Here is an 11260-nt window from a genome sequence, read left to right on the forward strand (position 1 = left end):
CGCTGGTGGGCGCCCCCCCCCTAAAAAAAAAAAAAAAACCCCAAAAAAAAAAAAAAAAAAAAAGAGGCACCTTTATTGTGTTGGTCAGTCAGTGCCTGCGGCATTCCAGGTAAAGAGGACAATGATGATAGCAGTGCCAAATATGTAGACAAGAGGTCATTTTTGAATTGGCAGGGCTAGGGTAGCCACAGTGACTGAGCTAGGTGTATCTGAAATAAAGGTTGAAGGGGACAGTGCTGAGAACTTGGAAAGACTGTCTTCAGACAACCCAAGCTCCTAGCAGTCCCACAGCCCTGGCCTGTGCTGGACACGTGGGCAGGGTGTGGGCAAGCAGGGGCCCTTGGTGACCCTCTCTCTCTTTGCTGCCTCCTAGGACTATGCCCAAGCAAGGTTTGATGCCTATTTCAACCAGAAGAAGCAGCTTGGGGTGTAAATGGGAGAATTCCATCCACTCATCACTGGACTGCGTCGGGGGCAGCTGAGCAGGGTCCCCTCCGTGCTTCAACCACTGCACCTGCGGCAGGAAGGCTTTGGATGGCTCGCTGCTGAACACAGACATGTATGATACTAAAGACTGTATTAAAGTGGAGTAACATTTCTTTCATACCTTGTTTACGGTTTCACTAGGACTCTGAAACGAGATTGGGAAGCAGAAATATAGTACAATAGTGCAATATCTCAGAATCCTTTTAATCTAGAGAAGGTGCTTTCTATTGGGGGCTTATGGATTTCGGTCAGATACTGCAAACCGAGAGTGAACAGTGTTACTGCGGGTCCTTTGGTTGATGTTCCTTTTTTAAAAAGATGTCCATTCACGTGCTGGTGACCACTATGACTGACCAGGCCCTTTGTAGGTGGTGATGTGCTGTAGACACACCGCAGGACAGTGAGGGAGCAGAGACGTCCTGTGAAGTCGCTGGCTGAGCCTGTGTCGAGGCAGCACTACTGCAGGGCAGCATGCGCTGCTGTCTCGAAGCTGCTTTCACCCATTTGGTCCACAGGGCGGATGCTGGAGATGCAGATTGCACAGGAGCTGCTGAGAGCTGCCATCTGGATGGACGCCGCTCTCTTTACCGTTGTACACATTTTGTTATACAGATGAATTTCTCTTTAACTGGGTGTAGTCTCTGACGTGCCACTCTGCCTGAGAGTGTTTCATTAACTCCAGCTTCCTCAGTCATGCTGTGGCCCTGGGCAGTGCAGGGACCTCTCTGTCTTCTTGCTCATCTCCCCTCTGCTTGTCCCTGGGAGTTGTTCTGCCCCAGGGCCCTTCAAAAGCCTCCTGCTGCTCCTGGGCAGAGGGGAACCCTGGCCTTGGCTCTCCGGTGGCCAGCTTTTCCTGCCCCTACTTTCCCCTAAGAATGACCTGACAGTTATTCTTGCGGGACAAGCAGCCTGTGTGGGATGTAGGGTGCAGATAGAGAATAGCTGTGAAATCTATATATATAAATGTCCTATGGGATAAATTCTTAGCAGACTTTTTTTTTTTTACTCTGAACTCTTATTTGAATTTTTCTTTTGTGCATATATTTCTGCTACCAGAGATTGTACTATACAAATAAAATATTAAAAACCCAACCTCAAGGCGTCACCCTTGGATGTGTCTTAAACCTCAAGGAGGGCTCCAGGTTCAGCCGCCCAGCTCCTCAATCGCTTGCTATCTTCAGTTGAGTGGGTGGCACTGCGCCGCTACATGGCTGGGCTTCTCAGTGGCATGAGGCCCTGTTGGCTCTCCTCTTCCTAGATAGCTTATTCTTGGCCCTCTCTGATTTCTTTCTAACCCCCGGGGCCCCCCTTCTAGGGCCTCTTTTCTAACTCTTCTTCCAAGCCTGGCTCCCAAATGTCAGAGGGCCCCAGCCTCTGCCACTGGCCGCCTTCTGAGCTCCAGCCTACCTTGTTCCCTGACATGAAGACCTCTGGAAAGACGCAGTGGAGACTGGAGACAGTGGTTGTACCTGGGGAGGAGACTGGCTGGGCTAGGACAAAAGACCTTCTCACTGTTCACCCTTCGGGACATTTAAATGTTTAAGCAGGTAAATGTGTTTAGATATCCAGATAGTAAAGTTGAACCGTGACGGATACTGGGGCTCCTCTGTAAGTCCTCACTTGTGCTCAGAGTGAAGACGCCACAAGGCTCTGCTAGCCAGCCCCACCCACCTCCTTACCCTCTGCTTCCTTGGCTCTAGCCACACTTCCTTAAATACACTAGGCCTGTTGCAGTTTCCTCACTGCAGGTGATGGCTCATCCACATTGTCCCTCTGCCAGCTGAGAGTCACACTATCCCATCAAAGGTGCTGCTGTCCCCAAAGCCACCCTGGCCCTACATGCCTTCCTGGCCCATTACTCTGCTTTCTTCTTGCCATTTAACTTCTAGAATTCTCATTCATTTCCTTTGTGTTCTTGACTATAATCACATGAGCAGGGATTGGATCAGGCCTGTTCTATTCACTGCTGAGTCTTCAGTGCAGAGGATACATCCCATCCGCCTGCCCCTGATAACCTCCACACTGTAAGGTCGTCCATTTCAGTGCCTTTGCATATGCTGTTCCCATGGCAACTGGGCTTTTCTACCCAGTGCTGCCAGACATCCATGTGTCAAAGCCAGGACAGGGCCAAGTGGTTCTCCCTGAATCCCACACCTGCCTCGCCCACCAAATCACACTTGCCACACACTTGGCTTTGAGCCTCTGTCCATCATGTCCTCTGCCCAGCAAGTCCAAGCTCAGCTCTGTACCCCAGGAAGGGGTAAGGCTTCAGGTTCTGAGTTTAGTCCAGATCTGTCCACAGCCCTCGCAGTGCTGTGGTCAGCTGCCTGTCACTGACCAAGGGGCTTAGCATCACTTCTCTGAGCCGAGTCTGCAGGCCTGTGGCATTGCCTTGTATCCCCACCCAGAAAACATGGGCCTTGAGCAAGTTTCTGGGGTCCTGGATTGCCTGATTGAGGCATTGCCTCTTCCTCAAGATGGTTTATTCTTGCCCCTCTCTGATTTCCCTCCAGCCTCCGGGACCCCCCTTCTAGTGCCTCTTTTCTAACCCTTCTTCCAAACCTGGCTCCCAAATGTCAGAGGGCCTCAGTGTCCGCATTGCTGAGGCATTGCCTCAATCAGGCAATCCAGGACCCCAGGGACAGGCTCCTCCCAACAGCCGGCCAGTCCCCCAGGCTCTGGTGCCCTGGATGACTCTGGCCTCAAAGGAGCCTTTGTTCTTGGAGCCTCCAACTGGAAGAACCACTTTGCAGCTCACTGGTCAGAAAAATTGAGGCCCCTGAGAAGCTTTGGTTCTGCCTCCCAGTGAGTCGTGAGACCCAGGTCAGGAGGAATGCCAGGAGGCCATCCCAGCCCCCTAGCCACACATGGATGCCCTCAGGAGCAGGACTGCCACCAGGGACAGAGCCGTGTGTCTTGGGTGATGGGGAGGCAGGACCAGAGTCAGGCTCAGCTCGTTTGGACCTTCTGGACAGCCCATGCTCATCTCTGTCAGGCTAGCCCAGGTGTGTGACACCACAGGCCTGCCTGGCAAGATGAGACTGCTCTCTGTAGTCACCTTGAGTCCCTGAGGCCCAGCACCAGGGCATGGAATGTTGGCACAGCCCTCTCCCAAGAGCATCTCAAACACTCTTAAAGCCAGTCTGCACACCTTTAAGGATGAGCTCACTCCACTCACCCAGCTTGTGCTTGAATATGCTAGAAACCCCTCTTCCACCCTAGCTCTGTCCCTGTCCACAAGAGTGGGGTTATTGCAGGTGTGCACATGGGTCCTCTCCCTGCCTTGAGACCCCAGACCCTAGACCAGTACCTCCACCCCGACCTACCTCCGCTAGAAAGCAATGGTGTAAGAGATAGGCCTGGGGCTGGCACAGGACCAGCCAATAGAAATTGTAGGGTAGGGCCAACCCACACCCAGCCCAGTGCCTGGTGTTTCCAACAGCACCCAACGCAGCTTCTGGGCCTCCCCACTCTTTATTTCTTTCCTGCCTCACACAGGGAAGGACTGGGCATGACCCACAGGTGGGCCCTATTCATCCTCAAGGGCGAAGGTGAAGGGGCTCAGCTTGTAGCCAGTGCCTGCGTAGAACTTGTTCTGAAACTCCACCCTAGGGATTGAGAAGGGGAGAGGTTGGGGAAGGAAACGTGTCTCACTGTCCGCTGCCACCCAGGCTGGCCACAGGGGTTCTCACCAGTGTAGCCGCAGGGCATGCAGGAAGGCTGAGAGCCCCTCCATCACCAGCAAGATAGCCACGGTCAAAACAGCAAAGGCGGCGAAGACGGGGACCAGCACCACGGCCGCCACGCCCAGCTCCCGGCCCATGCCCAGGCCCACACGCATCACCATGGCCCACAAGACCTCCGACAGCTCTGCAGGAGAAGAGAAGGACAGGGGTGTACCGAGTCCTCAGTGCCCGTAGGGCTGGCAAGGGACCTCTTAGAAGGCTCCATTTCATAGAGAGGAATCCCAAGGCCCTGAGAGCGAGGACCCACCCAGCTGTGGGTGAAATGAAGCCACGATCCAGCTGGCCTGCCCACCCCAGCCAGTCACTCACGGGCATGGGCCAAGCTCAGGGCCCAGAGGCGCAGGTAGGAGGCTGTGTTGGAGATGCAGCCCAGGCAGAACTCAATGGTGTGGATGGCCTGGTGCATAAACACCTCGGAGGGGACAAACTGCAGTGGGGACGGGTGGTGGTAGCAATGAGGAGCTGGCTGGGGCTGGCAGCCACCTCCCACCCCACCACTGAAGAAGGCCTCACACCCACCTCGGCATCCTTTTCATCCCCTGGGCACCCGGCCATCTCTTCATCCGAGCCCCAGCCATTCACAGATACATCAGGTGAGTCCAGAAGCCTGGCCTTGTCAGTCTCGTCATTCTTGAGTAGGGAGCAGCCAGTGTCAGTCCCAGGCAGGGACCCATACCACCCACTCATCACCCCCTGCTGACAGCCACCCAGGAGCCCAAAAGGCAACTGTTGGGACACTCCTGGCAGCAGCCTCACCTTGCGTGGCCTTCTCCTGGAGTGGCGCAGCAGGTACAAGGGCGTGCCAAGCAGCAGAACGGGCACCATGGCCAAGGCCAGGACCACCAGTGTGGGCTGAACTATTTCCTGCAGGTGACAGGCTATCAGTGCCCTGCCACCTTGCACATGCACATCATCAATCACTTGTCTCAGAGAGCTTGTGGCACCTCTCACCGGGGTCTTGCAGGGCTCTCTGGCCCCCACTAAGTGGGGACATTGCTCCATAAGGACTCCTGAGAGAAGGGGCCTTGGGCTTTCCAGATGTCCTTGTCACCCTGCTCAGTGCTCTACCCCGTCACCTCTACCTGCCCGTCTGCATGGCCTCAGCCCTGCATCCCCATTTCTCAGATCAGCACCCTGTAGCTGAGTGCCCAGTGACCCTGGGGCCCCCAGAGGGCTGCAAGCCTGGCTCCTAGCCCGGCTCAGCCCGGCCCACCTGCCCATGGTAGAGCGGCCGGTTGGTGGGGCTCTGGGAGAAGAGGAACATGTTGATGAAGTGGATGAGGATGCTGGGGGCCGAGGCAGCACTGGCAGCCGAAACGCGCAGCCACTTGTAGATGACCAGGAAGACCAGGTAGCCGAAAAGCCCCAGCAGGAAGATGAGCTCTGGCAGCGTCTCCAACAACAGCCGGTGCCGCTGGCCGAAGTGCCTGTGTCAGGGCAGGGACAGGTCACCAGGCCCCGCCTGGCCCTGCTGGCCACCCACAGCTCACCCACTGGGAGCCCTGGCCCTCACACGTGGTTGAAGACTCCAAGGACCACCCCGAAGGCCATGTGCGTGACCCCCAGGATGACAGACATCTTCATCTTGAAGGAGTTGAGGAAGCTCAGGTGGTTGATAGCTAAGCTCCAGACCTGGGTGGTGAGAGGGGTGGCTGGACTCAAGGGGCTCCCAGAAAGGGCCCTGGCCCGAGTCCCTGTTCGCCCCCTTGAAGCCTTTAACACTGCCCGTTAGGGGCCACAGAAGAGAGTGGTTAAGGGACCAGCAGGCGGTGTAATGGTAATGTTGCTGGACTCCCACGTAGTCAACTGTGGTTTGAATCCTGGACCTGGTGGTTTAAACTCACGCTGGGTGCACGCGCGTGTGTGCCCCCAAACCCTGAGAGGAGAATGGAGGAGAAGGGACTGTGGTGTGGCCATCCCTCCGAAGGGTGATTTTTCACTATCTTTCTGGCGAGCACACATGCCCTATAGCAAAAATCTCTCTCTCTCTCAAAAAAAAGAAGAGACTGGTTAAGAGCACAGCCACAGGAGCTGGGCTCAAACCCCAGCTTTGTGCAGCTGAGTGACCTTGAGCCATCACTGTAATGGTGCCTCAGTGGCTCATCTGTAGAATGAGATAATGCTCATCCCCAGGGTGTGGCAGTGAGGATCAAAATGAAATCACTTCTAGAAAGGGCTCAGCAGGGCCCAGCAGACAGCCAGCATCTGTGTGACCCCTGTACACCTACCTGTCTGCTCGCTCAGGCCACTGTGCAGGGCCCAGCAGAGCAGGTACCTCGACTGCTGAAGGAGAGGGAATGATGGGGTGTCAGCAGTCCCCACCAGCCCTCCCACCTGCTTCCACCAGTGACAGGCACTCAAGTGGCAGGACTCACAGGGTCGATGCCAAAGGGGTAGGGTCCCAGGAAGACGCCGGTGACATTTGGATCCAGGGTGAGCACCGGGTGCTGGGCCAGGAAAGCATCACTGTGGCGACAGTGGGCAGGTGGTTGGGCTGTGCATGGCAGTGGGGGGCTGGGAGAGGGTGGGGGCCAGGGCCTCACCTCCAGCCTGACTGGTTGGCCATGGCGGCCACGCTCCAGCCCGAGGGGAAGATGGTGGTGGCGCGGCTGAAACACTCGTTGTAAATGAAGCCGGTGTAGATGGAGAACAGGCCCATGAGCAAGAGCAGGTAGCGGCCCCCGAAGAAGGTCTGCCAGATCTGGAGTGTGACAGTGCTGAGGGGCTGCCCGGTCTCGCCCCCCAGTCCATCTGCTGGGACCCCGCCCGGCCCACTTACCTCATTCTGCGCAGACTTCACGGCCGGCTGGTTCTCAGCAAGCACCATGGCCAGGGCAAAGAGGAACATGAGCAGCCCGTGGCCCACGTCACCGAACATCACAGCAAAGAGGAAGGGGAAGGTGATGATGGTGTAGGGTGCTGTGGGTGGATGGGGTAGGGTCAGCCAGGATGCCCATGGTGGAGCCAGGCACCCATTTCCCTATCCTGGGACCCCAGGAACCACTAAGGTGAGGTTTGTAAGGTAAGGACACCAGACCACTTGCCTGCCATTCAAGGGCCTGCTGCTTATGAGCTGTGTGACCCTGGGCTAGCTACTTAACCTCTCTGAGCCTTCTTGGCCCCACTTGTGAAATGGAGATAACAACAGTGTCACTACACAGGGCTGTGACAGATGAGTGTATCCACGGGCAGTACTAGACAGACTACAGGTCCGCAACAGAGCGAGCACTTCTGGTTACCATTACCCACAAGCACATGAAGCAGAATCAAAGGATGGACAGAGTCCAGAGGCAGGCCTGGCTGGCATGTGGCAAGTTCCAAAAGGTTTAGTCTCTGAAGTCTTGGTTTCCCTTCAGTAAAATGGGACTAATTCCTCATGGGGTTAGGATGCCAGTACATAGGCCATTAGGGGCTGAATTGTGATCCCTCTAAGAAAGATATGTTGGAGTTTTAAACCCCTGAACCTCAGAATGTGACCTTATTTGGAGACCGGGCCTTTAGAGAGGTAATCAAGTTAAAATGAGACCATCAGGGTGGACCCTAATCCAGTGTGGCTCCTGTCCTTATAAAAGGGGAGAAATTGGGGCCAGCCAGTGACATGGGGGTTAAGAAACTAGATCCTGGGGCCAGCAGTTAGCATAATGGCTATGTTGCTGGACTCTCATGTAGTCAACCACAGTTCGAGTCCTGGACTCGGTGGCTTAAACTCACGCCAGGCGCATGCGCATGCATGCCCAAGATCCCAAGAGGAGAATGGAGAAGGAATTGCAGCGTGGCCATCCCCCCATGAGGGGTGATTGCTCGCTTTCTGTCTCTCTGTCTCTCTCTTGTCTTTCTGGCGAGTGCACGCGCCCTATAGCAAAAAACCTCTCAACATAGAAAAAAACCCCCCAAAAAAAAAAAAAAAACTGGATCCTACACGGCCAACTGTGTGAACTATGTGATTTGATTCCTGGATTTGGCAGCTTGAGAAACATGCGCGCATGCCCAAAAATCCCAAGAGGAGAATGGAGAAGGGATTGTAGCATGGCTATCCTCCCCAGGGGTTCTCTCTCTCTCTCTCTCTCTCTCACACACACACACACACATGTGCCCTATAGCAAATTTAAAAAGAGGAAGATCAACATGGCATGGTGGCTAAGGTGCTGGATCCCACATAGCCAACTATGCAGCTCGAGTCCTGGACCTGGTTGGTGGCTTGAAAAACATGCCAGGCACGAGTGTGCCCAAAATCCCAAGAGGAAAATGGAGGGCGACTGTGGCATGGCCATCTCCCCGGGGGAATGAGTTCTCACTTGCCCTCTCTCTCTGTCTCTCCTCAGCAAGCACACATGCCCTTTAGCAAAAAATTAAGGAGGGAAGGTTTGGACATAGATATGCAGAGGGTCAATGCCACATAAAGATGAAGATGGGCATCTACAGCCTAGGAGAAAGCCCTGGAACATTCTCCAGTAATCCCCAGAAGGAGCTAATACTGCTGATGCCTGATCTTGGACATCCTGCGTCTGGAACTGTGAGGAAATATCTGTAATTTACGCCCCTCCCCCTGCCCCCGCCTAGTCTGAGACTTGGTCCTGCATCCTGAGAGAATTATTACTTTCACGACGCTATTACTTTGAGAACTGGTGGCATATCAGCCTGGGTATCTGGGTGACAAGCTTTGTTCTAATTAGACTGGCATCTGTCAGTGTAGAGGAATCAGGGGACATCCAGTGGGGGCCCCAGATCAAGCTTGGAGATGCTGACCCTGAAGGACCACATAGCCTCAGATGCCATCCTTATGTCCTGCCCGTACCACCTCAGTGGCCCAAGCACACTGCCTCTTGCCCACTGGCGTGTGACTAAGTCCCCTCCTCAGAGAGGCCCCACCATGCTCACACCCATGCTATGGAACTGAGGGACACTGGGCCCTTCCACCCATTCCGGCACCACGAAGTTGTGAAGGGAGAGGAAGCAGTGTCACAGGAACCAGGAGTCCAGAGGAAGGAGGCAAGGAGGAACTCCAGAGCCACTGGCACACGCTCAGCCTTAGCCTGGACCAAGCACTGTCCGCAAGGGAGGCCCTGGAGGGGACAGCCACCACCCAGCCCCAGCCTGTTTACATATGGGCACTGTGTTGCCAAATCTCTCAATCTTTTGCAAAGGACTTGGGAAAATGCAGACTTTTGTAAAAACCCAAACTTTGGACACTGGCACGTATGGTGGACACCTCTGATGCTGTGCCCAGGATCCCTTAGCACCCTCTTCCAGTCCTGTGCATCCTTCCTGGCCCTGCACGCTTGGCTAAGAACACCCTTAGCAGGTCACCCTCAGAAGCCTCTCTTGGCCTAGAGCTGCCCCACCAGCCACAAGAGCACCCAATCAGATGTGCCCAGAGTGTAACCGGCCTCGTTCTCAGCCCCCAGCCGTGTGGGCCAGTGACCATAGGTCCCAGTGTGAAAGCTCTGCTCACTGTCCTCAAGGTGTGACTCCCACTCCAGAGCTCCCTGCACGGGCAGGCAAGGCCAGGGCTTCATGGAAACCAGCCAGGCTCAGCCTTCCCGCCTCACCCCCTCTCCCTTATTAGTTTCTCCTGAGAGCACCTCTCTCAATAAACAACGTGAACGTCCACCTCAGGGAGGGCCTGACTACGACAGCATTAGTTTCAACTTTTATAAGACATGTTGTGGCCAGACAAACCATACCAGCAAGCGGACTTGTAGGCTGCTGGCTTGCAATTTCTGACCGTTAACCTTCCCAGCTTCTCGCTGAGGTTTGTATTACTACATTCATTTTACAGGTGAGGAAACTGAGGCTCAGAGAAGCTAAGAAACATCAAAGCAAGCACGCTGGCCTTCAAACCTGGGCCGTTCTTTTTGCGAAGTCCATGCTGGTTCCCTTATAAACTTAAGAGGGTGTTTACTGGGGAAAGACTGAGCACTCCCCACCACCAGGCTGGGTAACCCAAGTGGCTCTCATCTCAACCCTGGGTGGAGATGCCCCATCCCAGGCTTGTACCCAGTGGAACAAGCTGAGCCACCCCAAGGCCCAGGCGAAGGGGCTAGGGATGGGGCTGGGTCCAAGGGCAGGGGCGCCATGGCTCTCACCGGGGTTGACCTCCTGGTAGCGACCCACACCGTAGGCATCCACGATGCCCTGGAAGCTGGCTGTGAAGCGGTTGGTGCGGATAAGTGTCGGGGGCATGTCTCGGCAAGGAATGCGATGGGCCACGGCGCTCACTCCTGCCTCACCCTGTGGTGGTGCCCAGGCAGACAGAACAGACTGATGGGGGCCTGCAGGGGCTCTGAGACCCCCAGCCAGCCCAGATGGAGAGGTGGAACCCCACGGGGCCCACTGGGCAGGCACTTCTCTCTATGAAATGGGATCATCAGCCCCACCCTGTCCAAGTAGGAGAGAGCTTAAGAAGAGCCTGACATCTGTACTGGAAAGGACTTGGGAAAGAAAAGCATGCTACTCCTCATCAGCTGGCCCAGGACAGAAAGTCCCACGCTACTCCCGGCTAACCACCTGCTGCTATGCACCACCTGGCGTGCACTGCTGCTGGGGGCAGGGTCACCACACCCAAGTCACAGACGAGGAGCCTGAGGCTCCCTGATAGGCCCAGGGCCACATGGCCAGGACCTGACTTCATAATTGCCCTGTGTAGCCTCCAGGGTTTCTGGGAAGCCAGAGGTGGGAGGGCTTGCTGGGCTGGGGTCATCAGGGTGGACTCCCTGGAGGGGGTAGGTGGTAAAGGTAGCTAGCAGAATAGGGAGCCCCAGCACAAAGGTGAGGCACTAGGCACAGGAGTATAAAACAGCTACCTGCCGGAGGGGTGGGGGTGGAGGGGAGGTGGGGAGAGGAGCGAGCTTCAGGAGGCCCCCGTGCTCACCGAGCTGTCCTGCAGGGCCTGCTGCAGGGTGGGCAGGTCGCTCGTGGCGCACCAGGCCTCGGCGATGAGGCACTTGTGCGTGGTGCTCACGCTGCACTGGTTGAGGGCCAGGTACACGGCCTTCATCTTGCGTACCTGCACCTGCACTGGCGGGGGG

The 11260-nt window shown here is 55.6% G+C and overlaps 2 protein-coding genes across 2 annotated transcripts in view; one reads left to right on the forward strand and one right to left on the reverse strand.

Moving 5' to 3' along the window:
- Nucleotides 1-604, forward strand: part of CHKA (choline kinase alpha) — a 74423-nt gene extending 73819 nt beyond the window's left edge. Inside the window, exon 14 of the mRNA XM_006171357.3 lies at nt 374-604. Coding sequence (XP_006171419.1) covers nt 374-433 — 60 coding nt within the window. The 3' untranslated portion in view covers nt 434-604. The remainder of the gene's footprint in view (nt 1-373) is intronic.
- Nucleotides 605-671: 67 nt separating this feature from the next.
- The window catches only part of TCIRG1 (T cell immune regulator 1, ATPase H+ transporting V0 subunit a3), a gene marked incomplete in the record, with an annotated part of 16384 nt that continues 5795 nt past the window's right edge, over nt 672-11260 (reverse strand). Inside the window, 12 exon segments of the mRNA XM_027769413.1 lie at nt 672-4094; nt 4179-4356; nt 4542-4659; nt 4752-4862; nt 4989-5096; nt 5446-5659; nt 5746-5864; nt 6608-6698; nt 6776-6933; nt 7012-7151; nt 10319-10463; nt 11104-11256. Coding sequence (XP_027625214.1) covers nt 4016-4094; nt 4179-4356; nt 4542-4659; nt 4752-4862; nt 4989-5096; nt 5446-5659; nt 5746-5864; nt 6608-6698; nt 6776-6933; nt 7012-7151; nt 10319-10463; nt 11104-11256 — 1614 coding nt within the window.

The sequence above is a fragment of the Tupaia chinensis genome, unplaced genomic scaffold (assembly GCF_000334495.1).
Source record: "Tupaia chinensis unplaced genomic scaffold, TupChi_1.0 Scaffold149501_1, whole genome shotgun sequence".
NCBI lineage: Eukaryota > Metazoa > Chordata > Mammalia > Scandentia > Tupaiidae > Tupaia > Tupaia belangeri.